The 22,976-nt window shown below is 31.9% G+C and overlaps 3 protein-coding genes across 3 annotated transcripts; 2 read left to right on the top strand and 1 right to left on the bottom strand.

Annotated features, from left to right (window-relative positions):
* Positions 1-848: 848 nt before the first annotated feature.
* LOC123897785 (MYB-like transcription factor ETC1) lies at positions 849-2,027 on the bottom strand. Its single transcript, XM_045948567.1, has 3 exons — positions 1,879-2,027; positions 1,669-1,753; positions 849-1,105 (listed from the first exon to the last, which is right to left on the bottom strand). Exons 1-3 carry the CDS (start codon positions 1,931-1,933, stop codon positions 1,009-1,011), a joined length of 237 nt encoding a protein of 78 aa, XP_045804523.1. The 5' UTR covers positions 1,934-2,027; the 3' UTR covers positions 849-1,008.
* An 8,470-nt stretch (positions 2,028-10,497) lies between these two features.
* LOC123897791 (peptidyl-prolyl cis-trans isomerase CYP57) lies at positions 10,498-16,808 on the top strand. Its single transcript, XM_045948574.1, has 10 exons — positions 10,498-10,791; positions 10,892-11,070; positions 11,721-11,822; positions 11,930-12,036; positions 12,147-12,288; positions 12,523-12,745; positions 14,634-14,685; positions 15,335-15,530; positions 15,774-15,899; positions 16,192-16,808. The coding sequence occupies exons 1-10, from the start codon at positions 10,572-10,574 to the stop codon at positions 16,330-16,332; spliced, it is 1,488 nt and encodes a 495-aa protein (XP_045804530.1). The 5' UTR covers positions 10,498-10,571; the 3' UTR covers positions 16,333-16,808.
* Positions 16,809-17,089: 281 nt separating this feature from the next.
* On the top strand, positions 17,090-20,078 carry LOC123897790 (probable inactive receptor kinase At2g26730). Its single transcript, XM_045948573.1, has 2 exons — positions 17,090-18,494; positions 18,995-20,078. The coding sequence occupies exons 1-2, from the start codon at positions 17,177-17,179 to the stop codon at positions 19,537-19,539; spliced, it is 1,863 nt and encodes a 620-aa protein (XP_045804529.1). The 5' UTR covers positions 17,090-17,176; the 3' UTR covers positions 19,540-20,078.
* The last annotated feature ends 2,898 nt before the right edge of the window (positions 20,079-22,976 follow it).

The following is a 22,976-nucleotide window of genomic DNA, read 5'->3' as shown; positions in this document are numbered from 1 at the left end:
ACAAAAAACAAAAAAATACCTCGTGAATCCTTGAAAATTGAAATATATTTCAAGATTTTTTCATAATTTCTATTTTCATTTTGTCCATAATTTAGATCCTTGAACTACAATATTATCATTTTATAATGTATATGACTTTTGTTTTGTTCGATAAAGGAAAGTTACAATTGATTTTGAAAGAAGAGAATAAGTGGGAAGAATAAAGAGGAAGAAAGGTTTGGCGTGTTGTGAGAGAAAGAGAGAAATAAAAATTTGAAGTCGTAGTTTATGGATGAAAATATGAGTTTGTCATGAGTTTTTTTTTTTTTTTTTACGAAATTTTGGAATTTTTTTATGTAAAAAAGGATAATAATGTTCGCATTTTATATAAAAAAAAGGACCAAATCCAAAGGAAAAAAAAACTAATATGTTACTGAATTTAATTTAAGGGACTGCAGGATCAATTTTGTCCTAAATTTTATCATGGTACAGAATATAATTTATAGATACAATTTGTTTGCTTTTTTAAAAATCATATTTTAGTTAAGAGTTAAAGAAATTAAGGTGTATAAAAGTACCGTAGTTCAAGTTTTTTTTCATCATCAGTATCTGGTTCACTGAACTGCCTAATCTAATTTGGGGTCAGTTATGACATCAAGTATTTCAAGCCACCTCCCGATCACAATTGCGGGCGACCGAACGGTAGTCCTCCCTATCAAGTCTAATGTCAATTACCACTGAACAAACTAACTATTATAGTAGCATAATTCAAGTTTTGTTGAAGAAGAAAAATATAATATTAATAACAAATTATTGACTTTGACGGTTTAAAAACGTAAGTTTATCAATACTTTTTTTCTGCAAAGTTATTAATAAATAAATCAAGAGATTTTATTACCCATGCATATTTATTGATAAAATGTAGCCCGTAGGGATCTTTATTTTTAGAAAATATTTCTCTAACCATACATAGATATCCATCAATAAAAATCATAAGAAACTTAGATGGTACAGAAGAAGAAGCAGCATTTAACATGCAGTTGATGATGAAGAGAATTTTGAAGTCCAATACTTTTCAATATCTTCTGCAGTTCTTCCAGGGATTCTCCCAGCAATGAGATGCCATCTACAAAACACTTTAATTAGACCCTCTCCAATGAAAACACATAATAATTAATGAGAAGGAAGAAATATTTTTTTAAATAATTAATTTACATTTATTAGTATAGTATTTTTCAAACACAATGGTATTTTGGTTCTAATAAAAAAAGATGCGCACGACTAACTTATATCTTAACTGTAAATTAGTGCACGTCTTTTCTATCTGAACCAAAAAATTCAAACTACTCCCTCTGTCTCACAAAAATAATCGCTTTAACCTTAAAAAAGTTTTTAATAATAGTCGATTTGTATTTTTAATGAGAGCTTAACTTTTTTTTTGTCAATTTTGCCCCACCGCATGCTTGTTACTGAAAAAATACTTCGCCTTGAGCCATGTATAGTGAAGATAGTTTGGTAAAATTAGTATGTTTGTTGATTTTTTTATTGCTTTTCTTAAATTGTGTGCAAAAACCTTAAACGACAATTATTTTGGATTAGTGGGAGTAATTTTAATAGAAGGTTCACACTAAGTTACACCTTCATATTATTAGTAGCAATTAATCTATATATAAGACAAAGTTAAATAACCTTTTTCCAACCAATCTAAACATTTTTGCAACGATATCTTCCTCTTCTGGGGATAATTCCAGCTCAGTCTCACGTTTCATCTGATCTAAGACAACAAATTAACAAACATAGATTCATAACATTAATTGATTAAAACATATAAAGATTAGTTAAAAGCATACATATACATATGCATGAATATGAAGATATTAATTGGTCAACTTGTAGTACCTGAAGAGCCATATTGGCCATTGTTTGCAGTGGCTTCATTCTTTGAGTCACTCATTTTTTTGGGCTGGGAAAAGATAAGTTAAACTCAGTTTATGTGTGTAGGGATTTGATATTGAGAATGCAAAGTTTTATATTATATTTATATATACATAAAGTGAACTATGCTAGCTTGTTTTGAAATAGACATGTAGATTTTAGCAAACGAAAAATGGACATGTAGGGATGAATGGATAAGCATATACCCTAAATGAATAAGTTAATAAAATGACATGTATATATTTACTGGACCATCCAAGACAAGTGCTACATCTAGGGGTGGGTAGGATATCGATTAAGTGAATTCACAAATATACTGACTGTAGTGTAGTTGGTCACATATAAACCGTCCGATCAAAATCGGACGGTTCAGATTTTAAAATCAATTTTATAATTAAAATCTGACTTTAAAATCTGAGCCGTCTGATCTTGATCAGACGGTCCAAATTTACTGACTGCATGCAGTCGACTTCATAGAATCCAAATCTGGTGGGTAGGGTTTGGTTAGGGAGTAAAACCAAATCGAATTGTTTTTAAAATTCATAGTAGTTAAATTTTTTTTGAAGTTAAATTAGTCAATTCAAATTGGCACTAGAGAAAATCAAACCCGAGACCTTAAGGAGGAGTACACTCTCATATCTCAAGTCAATACCACTATACCAACCCAAGTGGGTTTCATAGTAACTAAATTAAATCGGATTGTTTGTCTTTCAAATTAAAGCGAACCGTTAAAATGGTTTGGTTCTATGATTTCGAACTGAACCATAACTAACTTCTAAAACTGTTACTTATGGTTCAATTTTTTTTTGTTTGGTTCGATTTGGTTCAACAATTCAGATTTTTTTTCCCACCCCTAGCTACATCGACCACCTATTAGGTACATTGTGAATCAGTGTTAAGAAATTATCATAAATTTTAATAATTATCAATGATATTCTTAAGAAATAAAAAATTTATGAGATTTATATTTTTTTACAGCTTAAACAGAACCTAATTATGTTGTTTTAATTAAATCGGTATCAATTCATTCATTTTTTCAATTATAAAAATTACAAAAACCAATAACCTCTATATCCAAGAGATCAACAATATTCATTATCGCTAATATTTTAAATATTTTTATCAACATGATTCACCGTAAATTATCTCCATTTTAAAATTTATTTTCCATCTAATATACGGATCTCTCCAAAGTGGTATAAAGTGACATATTTTTACTAGTTTTACTAAAAAGTAAAAAGTTACTTTTATAATAACGACAACAATATTAAGAAAAATAGACGTCCAATATATTTACTACCCAACAAAGGGCGTGGCTGAGAGTTTCTGTTGGAAAGGACTTGACCTTGACATGCATAAAACGGAATTGGATTCAATGCTGTCAGACTGGATACCGATGCAGGACTCTTTTATTAAGATTAGATGGTTCAACAAAATATTAGTAAGTTCATCGGTGATTGGCGCTGAATTTGGTAGGGAGGGAGGACCACGGTTTGATCCTTCGCAACTTTATTTGGGAGGAGACTGGAACCACTTGATGCCAGAACTCGCCCCGAACTCTGAACTACTAGGACCCCCTTCCACTAGAAAAAAAAAATAATAAAAAATTAGATGGTTCAAATCTTTAGACAATTTTTTATTTTTGTTTAATATAAAATTTTGAGATGACTTCTTAATCGTTTGATCAAAATTGGATGGCTTAAATCCTACTAATTGCATAACTGCAAAATTTTTTGACCGCACAAAATTCAGATTCATATAAAACATACACTATTAATGGAAAGGGACACAAGAATGTACCCTTATAACTATGACTAAGCTGGCATGTGAATCGAGATTCAACAATGATAGGTGAACAATCTAATTTTTTATCAACACGCATTCACCACTTCTCTTTCTACTTTTATTTGGTTTATTGTTCTTAATAGCCATATCTTTAAAATAGAAATTTGCCAATATTATAAAAAAAAATACTAGGTTCAAAAAATTATATATGATACTTGACTTATGATTTCAATATAAAATTATGAAATTTTTAAAAGCAAATTATGTGATATAATTCTTAGGCAAAGAAATTTGAGTGTGAAGACATCACATATTAAAAAATGTATTCCTCCTAGTTTCAAACTAGGTTGAAACCTCAAAACTACCACTTATTATTTGCAGCAAATAATAAATCTATTAAAATTAAAATAAGGAAGGAAGAAAAAAGAGTTTGAAGAATTAGGTCAAAACCAAAAAAAATCATTAAGCTATAGTGCTATATAAAACCATTTATACTGGCTATGAAAAGCAATGAGATCAAGACAACACAAGTGCTTTCATTCGCTAAAGTGATATAATCAACTTTTTTGACATTCAATAAAAGTACAAAAAACCACCAAAATATAAATTATTTTTCTCTTGAAGTATCAAATACTAAAAAAACGTGGCCATAACATTTTTCGAGTAATATAAACACATGTGTGGTCATATTTTCGTTTTTTTTTGGTACAAATGTGTTGTCATATGTTAATAGGTGGTCAATTATGTTTCTAGCCGTATATTAATTATCAACCAACTTTATTATCGTACCCACATACAACAAAATAACATACCTAATATCAATCGTTAGTTAGTTCAATGATGATAATAATAGCATACCTAATTGATCACCTCCGACTACCCACAGGACTACCTATCGGATTATCTTTATTGATCATTATTTTGATCACCATTGACCTTCACTCTAATTACATTTGATCACCTTTAGAGATCATTTTGACCACCAATGACTACCGCTCTAACCACCACACTAATTCAGATTTTTCGCTAATTAACAAAAACTATCTACTCAATAATAAAACAAATTAAAACAAGTCTTTTGTTTGTATTTGCATGGTTGCAAAAACTTTAAATAAACAAACTTAAACTAATTAATTCAATTTTTTTTGCTAATTAACAAAAACTATATATCTACTCGAATAATAAAATTAACAAAACAAGTCTTTTGTTTGTATTTTGCATGTGTTGCAGATTTATTAGTAGTTGTTTTATGTTTTACGACCACTGTTCCACATATATGCTGATTATTCATTGGATAGAATTTCATTTGAGTCATGAATAAGTTAAGTGATGGTTTTTTTGTACAAATGATAAGTTATTTTTGTGTTTTGTATTGCGAAATTTAGACGATATATAAATTTACTCAATTCAAAGAATACTCCAATTTTTCTTTCTCATATTTTCATTATTATTCATAGCTATATAATTCTATATATAGAATAGAGCTACAAAAAAAAAAAACTTCTAATACATATCTTTAAATAACAAATATATCTTAAAAATTCTAAATAAATCATAATAATATCTTATATTAAATCTAAACAAAAATATAAATATAAATTCTAAACAAAAATATAAATTATATAAATCATAATAATATCTTATATTAAATCTAAAGTATTCAAAAAGACATTTAAACATATTATTCTTAACATTAATAAATATCATCTTCCTTTTATCTTATCCGGCGTTGATCTCCCACACCTTTTGTTTTATTTTTGAAAAATCATTGTCCATTCTTAATGTGTTGTGTAAATCTGTGTTCATGTTTATCATATGCCAAAAAGAAAAAAACCATGTTGATGCAAAGTAGTACCTTCCAATGTATATAGTTCTGCAAAGTAGTACCTTCCAATGTATATAGTTGTGCATAGGGGTGGGCAAAAACAACCAAAAACTGAACCGAACTGTAGAACTAAACCGAACCAAATAAAAAAAATTGAACCATAATTAACAGTTTTAAAACTAAATTGAAACAGTTTGATTCGGTTCATGATTATCAGTTTGGTTCGGTTATCTTAATGGTTCAGTTTTTTTTAGTCAAAAGTTAGTTATAGTTTGGTTCAAAACCATAAAACCAAATCATTTTAACAGTTTGGTTCGGTTCGGTTAAAAGACAAACGATTCGGTTCAATTTGATTATTATGAATTTTGAAAATAGTTTGGTTTAGTTCGGTTCGGTTTTTAATGCCTACCCCTGCTGTTCTGCCACCTTTTAATTAACCACCACATATTTCATGTACCTTCTTTAATGGTGGGTCGTGTCTAATTCTCAATTATCTTCTTCATTTTTTTATGTATCTTCTCTACTTGTTTGACAATGAATCCACTCTATTTTCTACGTTCAAATGTATTTCATTTTTCGTGTGTTACCATTTATAATTAATAGTAATATATAAAATTAGAATTTGCATTATTCTTGTTACGTGAGTTTCGCTCATTTGACATGAACATTGTATTATATATGTAAGGGGTCGGAGTTCGAACCCTGATCATTCCACATATTCATTTTAAGTGTGAAATTTCTAGCAATTAGGCTATTTTTTAAGGAGCAACTAGACTACTTGATAAAAAAGAAAAAAAACTTGCATTATTTTTTATTGTGAGTCGATATTTTTATTTCAAAAACATCAAAGAAGGAATAATTATAGTTATTTAAATAGAAGTATATACGATAGTTTTTGTGAGCTTAACTCAATTAGTACGGATATCACATTATATATGTAGAAGGTTGTGACTCAAATCTCGAATACTTCATATTCTAGTCACTATGTTACTTGATAAAAATATAAAAAATATTAAGAACAATATTTAATATAGAAATTTATAACAAAAACAAAATACTGTGTATTTCCAATATTTTTAAATTTATGAAGGTCTTATTATATATTAATGTTTTGCTTTATAGTACCTGTTTTCATTCATTTTTTAAAGTTTATTTCTAAAGGTGTCATTATTTGTGTCGCATGATATTTTTTGTTAGAGAAATGTTATTTTAATAATTTTTTTAGACAATTTTTGGATTTTTTTTTTTATTGAGAAAAATGATAAAGAGAAAAAACACGAGAGAGAAAATAAGAATATTAATGTTAATATGAAAAATAAAAAATAAAAAAATTGTTAAAATAACATTGCTCAATTTTTACCGCGCTCAAGTCATCATCACTGTGCACCCTACTTCACGTGGTCATACACTCCCAATCACATGCTCCCACACTCCCAATCACGTGTTCACACTACTCGCTCACCCAGCTTCACATCAGATGCTGTCATTCTCACATAGTATTCTCAATAGGAGAAAGCATTGTCTCCATTGGAGAAAAAATTGAAGAAATGTGTGTATCTAAATTATTGAATCATAAATATGATAGTGATAATCGAAATTCCTCTCAATCACGTAACTTAAATTAGTGCAATATTTTATTTTTTAATTTTAATGAGTAAAGTGTAACTTAAAAAAATATCGACATAACGTTACGACCCGTGCGATAGCACGGATCTATTACTAGTTCCTTTCAATCACATGTTGTTATATGTTGTTATGCTCACATAGTACATCACTTTCTTGGCCGGTCTTGAGCAAGGTACATTCAATTTTACAGATTGAGCTTTTGAAATTTTTAGATCTAAAGTTTTTCTATTTAGTGATGATAGACAATCCAATTTTTTCCTAGCGGATTTATTTTGAATAGAAGAGTATAATTATATGGTTTAGTTCACACTTCACACAATAAGAGCATTAAAAAAAAAAAGACCCAATCACACGGTCCACCGGCGATTCATTCCACACAAAAGAATTCCATTAATGACCTATTCCACGTAAAAGAATATGAATGTTTTTTGACAAAAAAAAAAGAAAAAGAAAACAAGAATATGAATGTTTTTTATGTTAGTTACAACAATTATTGTTTTTTATCTTATTGATTGTTTACAATTTAAATAGAGATACTTATTTTGGATTTTTTTTTTTGCATTTTTTTTATTAAATAATTGGAGGTGACAATAATTAATGGACTTTTTAGTTGATTATAACAAGGAGAAGAGAATAGTTTATGGATCTTTAGTTGATTTTAGGGTCCGTTTGATTCGCTAAAAAATAAGAGACTGGACAGGACAACTGTAGTTGTACTGTGTTTGATTGTAAAACTGTTTCAGGAACTGGACAAACTGGGAAGCAATGGACAGGACAAAAACAGAATTTTTTGTACCTCACTAAACCACAGCACAACTTTTTGTCCGCAGTACAAGTTGTCTAAAATGCCAAAATACCATTTTATTAACAAAATATTGTATAAGACAAAAAAATGTTCAATATCCCAAAAGTTTGTTCTGTGCTGTTCTGTCATGTGTTGTGCTGTTCTGTCTTGTACTGTTCTGTCCAGTACTTACCCTTTAACAAATCAAACACACCCTTAATAAATTAGGGATTAAATAGTTGGATGAGTGAATAATTTAGAGATCTTTTAGTTCATTTTAATAATTTATAGACGGATGAGAGAATACTTTAGAAAATTTTAGTTGATTTTAGGCTTAAATACAATTTTGACCGTCAAATTTCATAATTGTTTGATTTTGACTCCTTAAGTTTCAATTGCTTGATTTTACCTCCTAATGATACATTTGATCTGGGAGTGGTTATAGTGAATAAACTTTTTTCTTATGCACCATGCATAAATAATGAAAATTGTTTAACGTGCCCCCCAGATTTTCTCTAATGGTTTTGGAGTACAGATCTCTAAAACCACTCCACAACAAAATGATTTTGGAGTACTATAGATCTCTGAAACCATTTTACAACAAAATGGTTTTGGCATGATTTTAATTTAAAACTAACTACTAAAACATTTAACCATACATAATAATACTTTGAAAATTATCCTTAATCAATAAACTAAAATTCAATTAATCAAAATTAATCAATTTTTTTTTAAAAAAAAATAAAAATAAAAATTTAGGGGGCGCGCTAAGCAAACTGGGGGGCACGCTAAGCAAACCGGGTGGCACACTAAGCAATCTGGGGTATTTATGCATGGTGCATAAGCAAGACCTTGCTTATGTACCATAACTTTTGTCGTTTGATCTGCTAAAAAATAAGCGACTAGATTTGACAATTTTAGTTGTGATGTATCTGATTTTAAAATTATTTATAGTACTGGACAAACTAAGGATCAAGCGACAAGATAAAAACTAAAATTCTTGTCCCCACTTAATCACGAGACAACTTTTTGTCCTCAGCGCAAGTTGTCTAAAATATCAATAACATTTTGTCCACCAAACATCGTAGAACACAAAATGAGAGTTATTTTAACTTTGAGTTTAATGGGATTGAGTTTAATGGGAGATGCACTAGCTGTATAAAATAGTTTTAGAAGATCATAAAAAAAAAATTATTAATTTGTCATATAAAAAAAGGTGGTGATGTAGCAAAAAAACATCGTTGTTATTGATTGACATTATAAAAGGTCTGTTTGGATCGACTTATTTATTAGTTTATACGAAATAGTTTATACTAATAAATAATGTTTTATGTATTAAGGCCCGTTTGTATTAGTTTATTTTTGAGTTTATGCGAAACAACTTATGTAAATAAATAAATTTTTATTTATTGTTATAAGCTTTTCGAGGTAGCTTATAAAAAAACAACTTATAAAATATAATTTTTATTTGTGAAAACTTCTAAATTAACATAAAAATTATTTCTTTGCTTAAAATATTTTCATTAGTTAAAAAATAAGCCAATTTAAACGGACCTAATTTTTTCAAAGTAGTTTATAAAAAAACCGGTTTATAAAAATACTATTTATATTAAAGAAATTTTATAAATCAACATAATTTTTTTTTTACGTAAACGCAAAAATTTATTTATTCCCATAAAATACTTTGATAAAAGTCAAATTTTTTTTTGATTTAATTGATATGCACCGACAATGTTTTACACTGTCAATTAATACCAACCATGTTTTCCGCCACATCACTCCACTTTACCCCACTTTCTTGATATGACATGGCAAAATAATTGTCGTTTATTAGACGATCGTGTAAAACTATTTTACACCGTCAGTGCATATCAATTAAACTTTTTTTTTTCTCTTTTACCACCCTGTTTTGATTAAATCGAAATTTTACCCCCTCTGTTTTAAAACGCGGACTTTTACCCCCTGTTTTATAATTTTTTGGATTTTGCCCCCCCTAAAATTCTGCTTTCGAGTCACAACTTCAAAGCGTCGTACACAACTCAATTTTGATCAATAATTCACCAACGTATACCGAAATGGACCTTCACTAAAACGATAATTAATCTCTGTTTGTAACTCCAAATTTAGTGGGGTTTGATTCTGTGGAAAGCTAACACGATTATGGTCATTTCGGTATCCGTTTGGTGAATTATTGATTCAAATTGAGTTGTATGCGAAGTTTTGAAGTTGTGACTCGAAAACAGATTTTGTGCAAAATTTTGGGGACATACCTTCACTAAAACAGTAATTAATCTCTTTTTGTAACTCCAAATTTAGTGGGGTTTGATTCTGTAGAAAGATAACTCGATTACGGTCATTTTGATATCTGTTTGGTGAATTATTGATCCAAATTGAGTTGTGTGCGAAACTTTGAAGTTGTGACTCGAAAGCAGAATTTGATGGGGGTAAAATCAAAAAATTGTAAAAGTCCAAGTTTTAAAACAGGGGATAAAATTCCAATTTAATCAAAATAAGGGGGGCAAAACTGCATTTAACTTTTTTTTTTTTCTTTTTCCAACAGTCGATAATAATCACCCAGAATCAAATTCAGTGGTTACTCCACCGGTGGAGCGATCGTAATAGAAGAAGAAGAAGAAGATGTCGACGGTGTACGTTTTGGAACCTCCGACAAAGGGAAAGGTAGTCGTCAATACAACGCGCGGCCCTATCGACATTGAACTATGGCCTAAAGAAGCTCCCAAAGCCGTTAGAAACTTCGTTCAACTCTGTCTTGAAGGTTACTACGACAACACAATCTTCCACCGTATCCTCAAAGACTTTCTCGTTCAGTGTGGTGATCCCACCGGCACCGGTACCGGTATGTTTTCGTAGTTTTGGTTCTGAATTTTTCTTCAATTTGATTGGTTAGGGTTTTTTTATGAATGAATGAATGAATGAATTGGTTGTGATTTTTGTAGGAGGTGAAAGTATTTATGGAGATGTTTTTGCTGATGAGTTTCATTCGCGTATTAAATTCAAGCATAGAGGTTTGGTTGCAATGGCGAATTCCGGAACACCTAATTCTAACGGAAGTCAGTTTTTTATTACTCTTGATCATTGTGATTGGCTTGATCGAAAACATACCATTTTCGGAAAGGTAAATTATGCAATTGCAATGCTTATGTTGCCAAATTATTATCATAATCAGCATCATTATTATTTTTATTAGGATAGGAAGAGGAGAGATAGTAGTGGAGTGGTGGTATGTAGGGTTTTATATAGAGGTTGCCTCAATGGTTGTGGTTACATTGTGATACTTGATAATGCAGAAAATTGCAGCCAAATGTGAATGACGTGGCCTCAATAGCAGTTATATTTTGTGGTTTTAGCAACATAGAAAACCGCTATGTCGAGGCTAGAGTGTTGAGGACCTTTATTTAAAGGCAAATGCTAACAAGTACCCTAAGGGCACTCGATAAGAAACAAATGGTAGAAATATTCTCTTGAAAGTTAGTTTTTTTTTTGGTCAAATAGCCTAGTGTCTAGAATTTCAGGGTTTAAACCCCGACCCCTGCATATTACATGCAATGTCCCTGCCAACTGAGCTATGCTCACGAGGACAATAAAAGTTTAAACTTTGGTTTTTTCAAGACAAAACCCTTTTTATTTTCCTTTTTGGTTCCTTAACAAAGTTCCCCAGGGGCACTAGTTAGCAAGACCCTTATTTAAAACCCTGGTAATATGTTTTGTGTTTGCGATTTTTAGGGATGCACACGAAGGATTGATTGTTCTTTTATTTGATTTTAGGTGACAGGAGATACAATGTATAATCTGTTGAGACTTGGTGAAGTTGAGACTGATAAGAATGACCGGCCATTAGATCCAGCTCCGAAGATATTGTCAGTTGAGGTAGGTTGGGAACTTTTGATTTTATGATTAACATGGAATGAAAATTAATTGAAGAAGTTGTTCTAACCTTCTGAGTGTCTTGTTACTTAAACATTTGGTTGTTTTAGGTATTGTGGAACCCATTTGAAGACATTGTTCCAAGAACACTTCAGAAACCTCAGACTAAAGCTACACATGATACAGATGGTAAAGATGTAAAGAGGAAAGGTGTAAAGTGAGATCTCATTTCTACCTATCATGATAACTGTCTTTTTTAGAATTCAATGCAATGGAATAACTTGCTTATTATGATTTATTTATTTTTGTTGTAAACTTAAATTGTAGAAATTTGAACTTGCTTTCATTCGGGGAAGAAACTGAAGAAGAGGAAAAAGAATTGACATTGGTAAAAAAAAAGATTGTGAGCAGTCACGATGTCTTGAATGATCCTCGTCTTCTAAAGGATGAAAATGCTAATAATGAATTGGTAATAAGGCCTTTCATGTAGTTTTACTTTCAGTTCTCATATAGCATTCTTGCCTGACATCATGCTGCTAATAATTACAATTTTTTATTATTCTATCTATTTATAATCTATGGATTTTGGCTTACAGCTCCAAGTTCAGAGTGTTATGGAGTTATTTTAATAAATTCACTCTGATAGCGTAAATGTTACATCAAATGGCCACGCATATAAGCTTTGCTTTAATTTATTTTGCAGAGTTCATCTGAAAGTAAATTAAAAAGGGATATGCAGTTATCTGTAAGGGATGCACTTACCTCAAAAAAAGAAGAGCCTCAGAAAGATTCAGGGGCTGATAAATTGGCTCATCATGATTCCGGTGATGACAATGAAGCAGATTTTGATTCAAGAATGCGCATGCAAATACTCAAAAAGCGGAAGGAACTGGATGATCTCCCGCCCAAACCAAAGTTGCAAACTGGTACCTCATTCACCTTCCACATTGTACATTGTAGCTTATAAAATTTCTACCTCTTATTTAGGAAGTCTTTGGTTTTACCGTAGAATTTTTCATGAGCTTATAACTTTTACATCGTGTTCTTTGAGTAACTTTTAGACTACCATGTTTATTTACTTGACATTTTTTGTTTTGTTTACTTGACATTCCAATAGAAGATTAATATATTGCCAATTGTTTGGGCCACATCCTACCTAATAGGGTATAAATTTTAAATAAATTATTGTGCTTTGTGATAGGAACTGTGATGGAGAGTTGGGCTAGCTGCCACTAAATAATGTGGCCAGGCCCAATATATTACCCTGTTTACCATAGGAAGTATCTTAAGAAGAATGAGGAGGCTGAGCTGGCAGGGAAAGGAGGGAAATGACAGTAGTTGGAGAGTTAGTTATGTTAGGAATAAGGGGATGTATGATGAATTCTGTTATAGGAGAGGGAGAAAATAAGGGGTGATAGGAGAGAGATATGATGAATTCTGTTATAGGAGAGAGATGGACCACTAAGAACATTCTCTGGTGAGGGAGCCTTTTTGGCTAGGACTGGTTGATATATTCTTCCAGATTTTCTGTTTTTCTATTACTAATTTTCATCAATAGTAATATTCAGCAGTAATTCATCTTTATCTCTATTCTTTAACCCATCACTTTCTAAGTGTCAACTTTATGGAATCAAACGTTGCCCTCTTTTGATAATGCTTGAGTTGTCTCACTACTAGCATATAGAAATGGTGGGCATTCTGAAAATAGAATCAGGAAATTGTGAAAGCAAAAGGTAAATTAGAATCAAGTCGTAAAAGTAACATTTGGCACCTGTCAAAGGGAATATTTATATTTGAACTACAAACAATGGTAGTCTTTCTGTTATGCCCCATTCTTACTGCTTCCTCTCCTTCCAATTTCCATCCCACCGTTTACATTCCTTTTCTCTACTTGTTACCTACCAACTGTTTACCTCCAACTGCAGGCCCAATAAGCTCAACAACCCATCAAAATCTATAACATAAGCTTTTCTTATTCTTATTTGTGTGTTAAGTTAAAGTTACAATGTTTCTGATAAAGAGGGAAAGACAGAATAAACACTTTGAATCATGAATATAGTTCGATATGATTGGTCGTTATAATTTGATACGGTAAGATTAAACACCAACAGTTAATTTATTTATTTGCTAATCAGCCATAGTTAGGGCCTTTAGCCTCCAGTAGTCGCTCAGGGTATCCCTCATGCCACAGCTTAGGCCCTTTGGGCCACTATACGACTAATCCTCATAGTTCACAGAAAATTAATTACAAGTAGTTTTGAGTAAACAGTAGAAGAAAGAGGGAATCAATGGGAGTTTGCCATACAACATTTAACACAAAATCCACTTCTTTCATATTGGAAATTGAGATATTTTAATGCTTCACTTCAGTACAGTAATAAGTACAGTAGTGTTGGGGTTGCCAAGTCTAGTCTATTGTGCCACATAGACAATAAAGTGGAACTATGTGTGGGAACATAAAATGTCAATTCTGTACATATGTGAAGAATGAAGAAAAAAGTAAGAACATAAGTAACAATATTAACTGAGGTACTGAGTGGTTGTTTGAGAACAAACTCGGACTAGGTCTAATTCAAACCCAATAGCTAGCTTGAGGGGTGAAGATTGTCATAACTTTATACGGACTATTTTGGCCTTATCTCTAGTTGATGTGAAATGTGAATATTGGGAGTGCTGTAATCTTCAAACTTCCCATTTTAACTACTCATTTCTTTGAACAGATTATGATAATATCTCATTACGTTTTTATATTTTTCTTAATCAAAATTATTGTTGTATCGTTAAGCTCAGCATCTTATCATTTTTCATATGCAGGAAGGTCCAGGACCAGGTCCAGTCCAGAGAACCATACTGTGTCAAGAGCTAGGTAATAGTTTCAACATTTTGAACTTGAATATTTGTTAGCAGTTGCCACAAAAGTGTCAATGTACCAGCATTTGAATGGTGGTGATTTAACATATGGCATAAAACAAACTTAGGGCTTTTAAATTGTATGATTAGTCTCATTTATGTGTAGCCTTATGCTAGTATTTACAGAATTAATAAAGGATTTTTAATAAATGTCGGATGTTTTATGCATATAAAATCAGTGACATTTGATCCTTAAAAATTGTTGGAGATTTCTAATTCTTGGTGCATTACCTTAGAAATCCACTTTAGTCTGGTCCCTATTCTAGTCTGGCACTTGAAAGTTGCCAATCTCTAGCAATATTAATTTAGAGAAGCATTATCCACCAATTGAACATTTAAAAATACGGAGTTTACCACTTCAGTTTGGTCACTATTCTAGTCTGGTACTTGAAAGTTACCAATGCCTAGCTTCTAGTTTGGCTTACCACCTGTGAAGTTTGCTTACAGAATATAAACATGCCATTTGTATAATAATTTTCATTTTCAAAATATGGAGTTTATGATATCTATTTGATTTCCTACATATGTTTGCTTGTTTTGGGGTCTTACTATTATCTTACAGGTTTCTGATTGGTTCTGTAAATGGTTGAATAATTTCTTGCCAGGTCCAATTCTTTAAGTGCTGATGAGGATCAACCAAGAGTGGAAAAATTGTCCATGAAGAAAAAGGGAATAGGATCCGAAGCAAGAGCTGAAAGAATGGCTAATGCAGACACGGATATGCAGCTTTTGAATGAAGCGGAGAGAGGAAGACATTTGCAGAAGCAGAAGAAACGCAGACTTCAAGGGCGTGAAGAGGAAGTATGTTGTGATTTTTATTTGTTTATACTTTTTGCTCCCTGTTTTCTTATTCCCAGATTGTATTCTTTCTACCATCTAAAGTGCTAGATTATTCTTGAATATCAAGAAATGGGATAAACGGGACACAGAAGAGCAGTTGGCTGAAAATTTGTAGATTGAAAAAATAAATGACTGAGCTAGTTGAACTTATGTTGATATGCCAAATTGTGTGTAACCATGTTCATTTTGTATCTCTCTCTTCAGGTTCTGGCAAAACTTGAAAAATTTAAAACCAAGGAGACATCCACAACTGTTGAATCTAAACATGTTAGTGACGAGGTATCTGACTGGAGAAGTGGTGGCTTAAAATTCTCCCCCGCAGTTGGCAAGGTCAGTATTCTCTTTCCATTCCATGATATGAAATCATTTCGTTTACCATCCACATCGGTGTGTCTTGCCTATCTTCAGTTTTAAATGCAGAATATTGTTGAAATTTGTATGCTCGTGTGTTGAGACACGTTAATTATATTATTTGAAATACATCCTTTTTGAACCCTAACCATCAAGTTAGTTCTTTTCCACAGTAGCAACACAAGTTCCTGTTACACGTAGTTGTTGTTACAGATCAAAGACACAGACATTCCTTTTCTACAGTCTTATTTTTTTTCCTGTAAATATGCAGGACCGCATGTCTCGCACTGAGGATCCAAATGATTATGTTGTGCATGACCCTCTTTTGGAGAAGGGGAAAGAGAAGTTCAATAAGATGCAAGCTAAACAAAAGAGACGAGAACGAGAATGGGCTGGGAGATCCCTTACTTGATTTTGCAAGTGTCAACTATGTGAATTTACAAAGCTGATTTGGTTTTCAGTTCTGAAGGCCGATATATCCTTTCAGTTACGGGAGCGCCTTATGTATCAAGCAGGAAAACTTGTCCTCAAACCGAGGAAAAACTTGTTGCACTGAGGGTGTTGATGGGCTTAATAGTTAATAGGCAAGGGGATTAATATGTAATGCAGGGTTACTATTCATGTCTTGATCTATGTTGCATTATTGCTAACTCTTCACCTTTTGGTTGAAGCCAAATGGCAAAGATCTCATGAAAGGATACCCTCATTGTGACCTCGTGAAAGGACGTAGTTTGACATAATTGTAATTTTGGTGCAATGTTCATAGATGTATTGTTTAGCTTTTAATAGACCTACTTGTTATTATGTTTTCATACCACGATGGATGTTGTATCATACTTGTGGAAGTTGGAACCAACATGTTGAGTTGAAAACATTATTTTAGACTCATCCAACCCTTCTGGTATTTTTATCAAACAAATAAAACCAGATTAATTTTTTTATATAAAAAATTATTGTGCTTTTAAAAGACCTCCAGCTATTGTCTAAATCATAGGATATTTTAGTATCTTGGCATAGCACTAGTAAATCATGATGTCAACAGCCTGCCAAATGAATGAATTTGAGAAGGTCATGACATTACTAGTTCCATCTGCCGGCCTATATTTGTCAAATATCAGGACGGCTTTAGGATTATAAATCAAATTGTCATTGTAATATCAGCCAATTGGACCAGTTCCATTTCTGTCAAAGAAACAAACAGCTTATTAGTCCACATAAACTTTTGCATCAAAAAACCTATAGCATATTCGGTTCAAATGGAAACAATTTCTAACAAGTTGTTGGTCTTCTTGATGATACCTTTTTTCCTCCTAAACATGATTAGTTGTGAGGAGGATGAGGTGAAAAGAACACTGATACAGTTCCTGACACAACTCAAAGGCCAGCAGAACAATAATTCCACTTTGCTTTGGAAACTAGACACTGATCCTTGCAAAGATCAGTGGAATGGTGTAATCTGTGATGCTCAAATGTCTATAAAGAGGTTGGATCTTTACAGGTTCAATTTGTCTGGAAATCTTGATGTTTCCTTGCTTTGCAATTCGCAGCCTCTAGCTGCATCACTCACCTTTCTTAGTCTTGATGACAACAACATCAGTGGTGGAATAGCATCCGAGATCGGAAATTGCAAACAACTCACTCGCATTCACCTAAGCGGAAACCAACTTGCTGGAAACCTTCCTGCTTCGCTTGCCACGTTGAACAATTTGAAAAGACTAGACCTTTCGAACAACAAGTTTTCAGGACCGTTGCCAAACCTGGATAGAATCTCAGGCCTCAATATGTTCCTAGCACAAAACAATGACTTCAGTGGAAATATACCAGCATTTTATTTCTCTAATTTTGACAAATTCAATGTTTCTTTTAACAATTTCAGTGGCCTAATTCCAGATGTGCAAGGTTATTTCTCTGCCGACAGTTTTCTCGGTAATCCAGGACTATGTGGATATCCGCTACAGAAAAATTGTTCCAGTCAGATTCTGCGGAGTACTTCTAGTAAGATATCTGATGAAGAAAAATCAAAGGGTCCTTCTAAAGAGCAGATACTTATCTATTCAGGCTATGCTGCATTAGGTGTTATCATAATCCTTTTTGTAGTCTTGAAGCTATGTATTGTAAAGAAACGAGGAAAGAAAATTGAAGCAGAATCAAATGGTGATATCGAAAAAACAAGCCATGTTTCAAGGGAATCCAAATCAGAAGAGGCAAGCAAATCAGGATTTTCAGTTTCTTCTGAAAATGGAATGGTCTCACAACAATCACTTATTGTTCTTGCAAGGCCAATGGTGAATGAATTGAAAATGGAGGACTTGTTAAGAGCACCTGCTGAAATGATTGGGAGAGGGAAGAATGGAAGTCTTTATAAGGTGATGTTAACCAATGGAATAGTAGTGGTTGTGAAAAGGATTAAGGATTGGAGTATTTCTAGTGTTGAATTCAAGCAAAGAATGCAACTATTGAATCAAGCAAAGCATCCTCATGTTCTGTCACCTCTTGCTTTCTATGTTTCCAAACAAGAGAAGCTTTTGGTCTATGAATATCAGCAAAATGGAAGTTTGTTTAAGCTTCTACATGGTAAATTTTAAATACCAAATCTTCATTTTGTTTTTACATATATGATGCATTTTCTTTATTGGTTTAATTACTCTGCAAGTCATAAACTATTGAGAAATATGCTAAATTGCACTTTTGACCTCCTAACTTTCACAAACTTGTGATTTTGCCCCCTGAACTTTCATAATAGCATTTTTGGCCTCCTAACTTTCACAAACTTGCGATTTTGGCCCCATGACCAAGTCAACGCACACGTGACAAGTGACTCACATACCACATGAGCATGTCTTGCCACGTGGACAATGACTCACATTGAAAACCGTTTTCACTATTTGCATACACAACTTTGAAAATACGATCTAGCTAGGGTGAACTGAAACCATGTTGACGTTTTGCAATTTAAAATGAAAACAGAAAACGTTTTCTCAAACCGAACATATCATAAATATTTTGCTTGAAACATTATGTAAAATTGTATATGAATCAACACGGGCTAGCTAAAGTCTTCGATATGTTTTCAGGTAAATCAAAAACCTTTGATTGGACAAGCAGACTTGGAATTGCATCTTCAATTGCTGAAGCATTAGCTTTCATGCATCAAGAGCTAGGCCAACATGGTATTATTCATGGTAACATGAAATCATCAAACATTTTGCTAAACAATAACATGGAGCCTTTTATAAGTGAATATGGTACTATGCCTAAGGATGATCATCAACAAAGTTCAACTTTTGCAACACCTATTGCTAATGATGCATTTAAAGGAGATGTTTATGGCTTTGGTGTTATTCTTCTTGAACTACTTACTGGAAAATTGGTGAAGAATGATGGTATTGACTTGACTGATTGGGTTCAATCAGTTGTAAGGGAAGAATGGACAGGTGAAGTGTTTGATAGATCATTGTTGAAAGAGTATGCAAGTGAAGAGAGGATGGTTAATATGCTTCAAGTGGCTATAAGATGTGTTAATAGGTCCTTAGAGGCTAGGCCAAGTATGAATCAAGTGGTTCTTATGATTAACACTATCAAAGATGAAGAGGAAAAATCATTGATTTACCAAGTTTGATTGCTTAGGATTAAATTTATACATGAAACAAGAGGATGGCCTTACATCCTTCAAATCAATTTCCTTAAAATATTTAGAGCTAGGACTATTTTAGTTCACGACAAAAACTGCAAGAATCAATTTAGTCTCTAAAAAAAAACCAAGACAACTTAATCTCTTTCGTCTTTAAAGAGGTGGAGACTAAATTGTTCAGATAGAGATTAAGTTGTTCCATTATATCTTTCTCAGGTACTAAAAGTTGTATATATTTTTCCATAAATTAAATTAGATCTCGTGATTTTTCTTAAGAACTAAAATGTTCGTCACTCAAATATTTGTAAGTCTTGAACAACCAACCATGAAGGAGCTACATTTAAGGGTTAAAACAATACTAGTTTGAGACTTGTGAATAAACTATAGATTTAAAATATTGTTCCTACTTATTTTTATTTTTTTGAAAGGAAATATTGTTCCTACTTGTATTTTATGGGCTGTCTAGTTTTAACTAGTAGTAACTTTGTAGCAATATTCCTCTTGAATAATGACCTCTGCTTTTCTTATTTTATTTTATTAATTATTTGAACTAAACTATGTTTATTCAACTATGATGATCTACTTTTCTTAAAAAAAAAATCTTAATTTTTTTTAATTCCTAAACATGTATTTGCAAATCCCCTAAATAATATATGCCACTTCTCTCTCTAGCCATACACACAAGTATAAAAGTATAATCTCATATGACATGAGAGTCTAGTTAATTTTTTACACAAAAAATGAGTTGAAAAGTTTAAGGGTGTAAGATATAAAAAACACGAGTCTACGGTTAAATGTTCATGAGATAGAATTTCATCTCCACACAATCATCAAATTTAACATTAAGTTTGGTTAGAAAAAGAAAGTAGAAAGAAAATGAAAGGAAAGAAAAAGAGTAAAAAGTGAAGGAATTTTTAGTTGTTTGATATAAAAGAGAAAGTAAGAGAAAAGTAAGGTAAAATTTTCTCTTCAATCGATTGATTTGATAGAAAGTACTCACTCCATCCCTTATTATAAGGTTTTTCATGCATATTAAGAAAAGTTGATAGTGTAATTAATATGTACTTTTTGAGTGTTACAATTACTAGATTGTTCTTGTAAAAGAATGTATTTGTAGTCGATTTTTCGGATTCCAATGTAAAGTAGGGTTATGTTTGAAAAAGTAGTAATAAATGTATCTAGGGATTTGAAAATGACTTATATTTAGGGATAAATTTTATGTTTGAAAGATGACTTATAATTAGGGACGGAGGGAGTAAAATGAAAGAAAAATATATATTTATAAAATTACATTTATAAACTTAACAATCTCTTGTATTTTTATTAAATTTATCAAATATTTTACGTTAGGTCAAATGTATTTTGTGATCTTTATGTTTAACGTTTTAATAACTTGGTCATTTTAGTTTTTTAAGTATTAAATTGGTCAATTAACTTTGTATCAAATTATACTGCTACCATTTTAATTACCCTCCATTATAAAAATGCATTCAGTGATGCTATATGTCATGAAAAATGGATTCTATTTTGTTGTTGATTTTGGAAACAAAATCTCTATTTTTCGTATGAGTGATGTTATATGTCACGAAGAGATTACCTCACGAGTAGGCATGACAATAAAACTCATATCCGCGGGTATCCACCCAAACCATACCCGCTTTGACGGGGAAAACCCGAGTTGACTGAGTTTGGATTCGGGTTTGGGTTTTCTCTGATTTCAAAATATGGGTTTGGGGCGGGTAATGGGTACATTGATATCCACACCGTACCCGTCCCCGAACCCGCCCCGCTTATACTAAAATTTAGATTTCACATCTTTTAAATTAGAAACGCTTAAACAATCTCTTAAATTACGTTCATATATTTATTTATTTTTTTAATTTGAGTATTAAACAAACCATTTTCTCTATTTTTTTTCTACTTTATTTAAAAAAATATTGTTGAGAGAAAATAATTTTGGACATTTAACCTTTTTTTAATAAAAAAATATTACAATATAATCTAAATTCAGGTGGAAAGAGGCGTAATGGGAATACCCGAAACCCGATGGGGATACCCGATCCCCGTTGGGTATGGGTTTGAGGTTATCATTTTTATCCCCGCTTGAATTTAGGATGAGTTTGGGGAAATCCGAACTTTATGAGTTTGGGTTTGAGGAGGGCAAAACATGTTCCCGACTCACGATAGACACTTTTTTTTTTCCTTAAATAAATAAATACTAAAAAGAAAATAGAAAAAAAGAATCAACATTGTTAAAGAGTCTCACTATTCAACACGTCAAATAAAGAAAGAACATTATCGTTCTATTTTTTCTCTCCCACATGATCATTCCAATTTTCAAGCACCTATTCATGAACAAAAAATATTATACCAAACACACCTTATTTTAAACCAGCATTATCAGACACGCAATCTCAATCTCGAATCTATAAGATGATAAGAATTAGGAAAAGAAAGCAAAACTAGCCTAACTCTATCTCTCTCGTTAACTGAAACTAAATAGCAATAATAGTAACCCTTTCCAATTTTGGTTTCTAATTTTGATTTTGTCAAAATACATAGTTATAGAGAAACCAAGTTAAATTATGCTTGTATATAGTTACAAGTCGACTACGACGCAACACCATTCGTAAATATTACTCGTGATGCTTCGGTTCGTGAAATTAAGCATTTTCCTATTCTGATTTGTCTCAAAGAAGATTGAATCTACCACATCATTTATTGACATATTAACTGCATTTTCCTCCTCTGATAACTCTCATCATCCACTCGTATATTCTCCCATCCATACTTAAGGATGTGCCTCTATTTTCAACCTCCACATCATACACAATCTCTGACTCATTCATGTTATCATCGTTTACATAAACATCACATTCATTTCAGAATCGCTAACATATAGTATTTCCTCATAACACTTGTTTGTTAGTACTAAAGATAGAAACTTTACGTTAAAAACCGTATGTTATATTACACCTCTCATAAGGTTTAAAGTTACTTTTTCGAGACATAATTTCTATTTTAACAATCTATCCTTAAGACATAAGTGGACAAAATCGAAACGTATTAACCAATCGTTAGTTGGTTCCAGTGGCGGAGATGCCACCCGGCATGCCCTGGCACGTGCCCGGGCTGCCCCACCCCCATATTTTTTTTTTTTTTTTAAAAAATTAATAAAAGAAAGGCTTAATTACTAAATTGGTCCCTTAAAGATATTTTTGGTTTCAAATTGGTCCCTTAAAGAAAAAAAAGCCCAAATTGATCCCTTAAAGACTTTGCCGATAAACATTTTGGTCCTTTCCGTCCAGAAACTGTTAATTTGTACATGTGACAAACTGAGTGCTTACATGATACTTAGTAGGTAAATCATTTAAGTTAAAAAAAATACTTAAAGTTAAAATTTAAAAATTAAAAAACGTTTGTTT

The sequence above is a fragment of the Trifolium pratense genome, linkage group LG7 (genome assembly GCF_020283565.1).
Source record: "Trifolium pratense cultivar HEN17-A07 linkage group LG7, ARS_RC_1.1, whole genome shotgun sequence".
NCBI lineage: Eukaryota > Viridiplantae > Streptophyta > Magnoliopsida > Fabales > Fabaceae > Trifolium > Trifolium pratense.
This window is presented reverse-complemented; position numbering and strand designations above follow the sequence as displayed.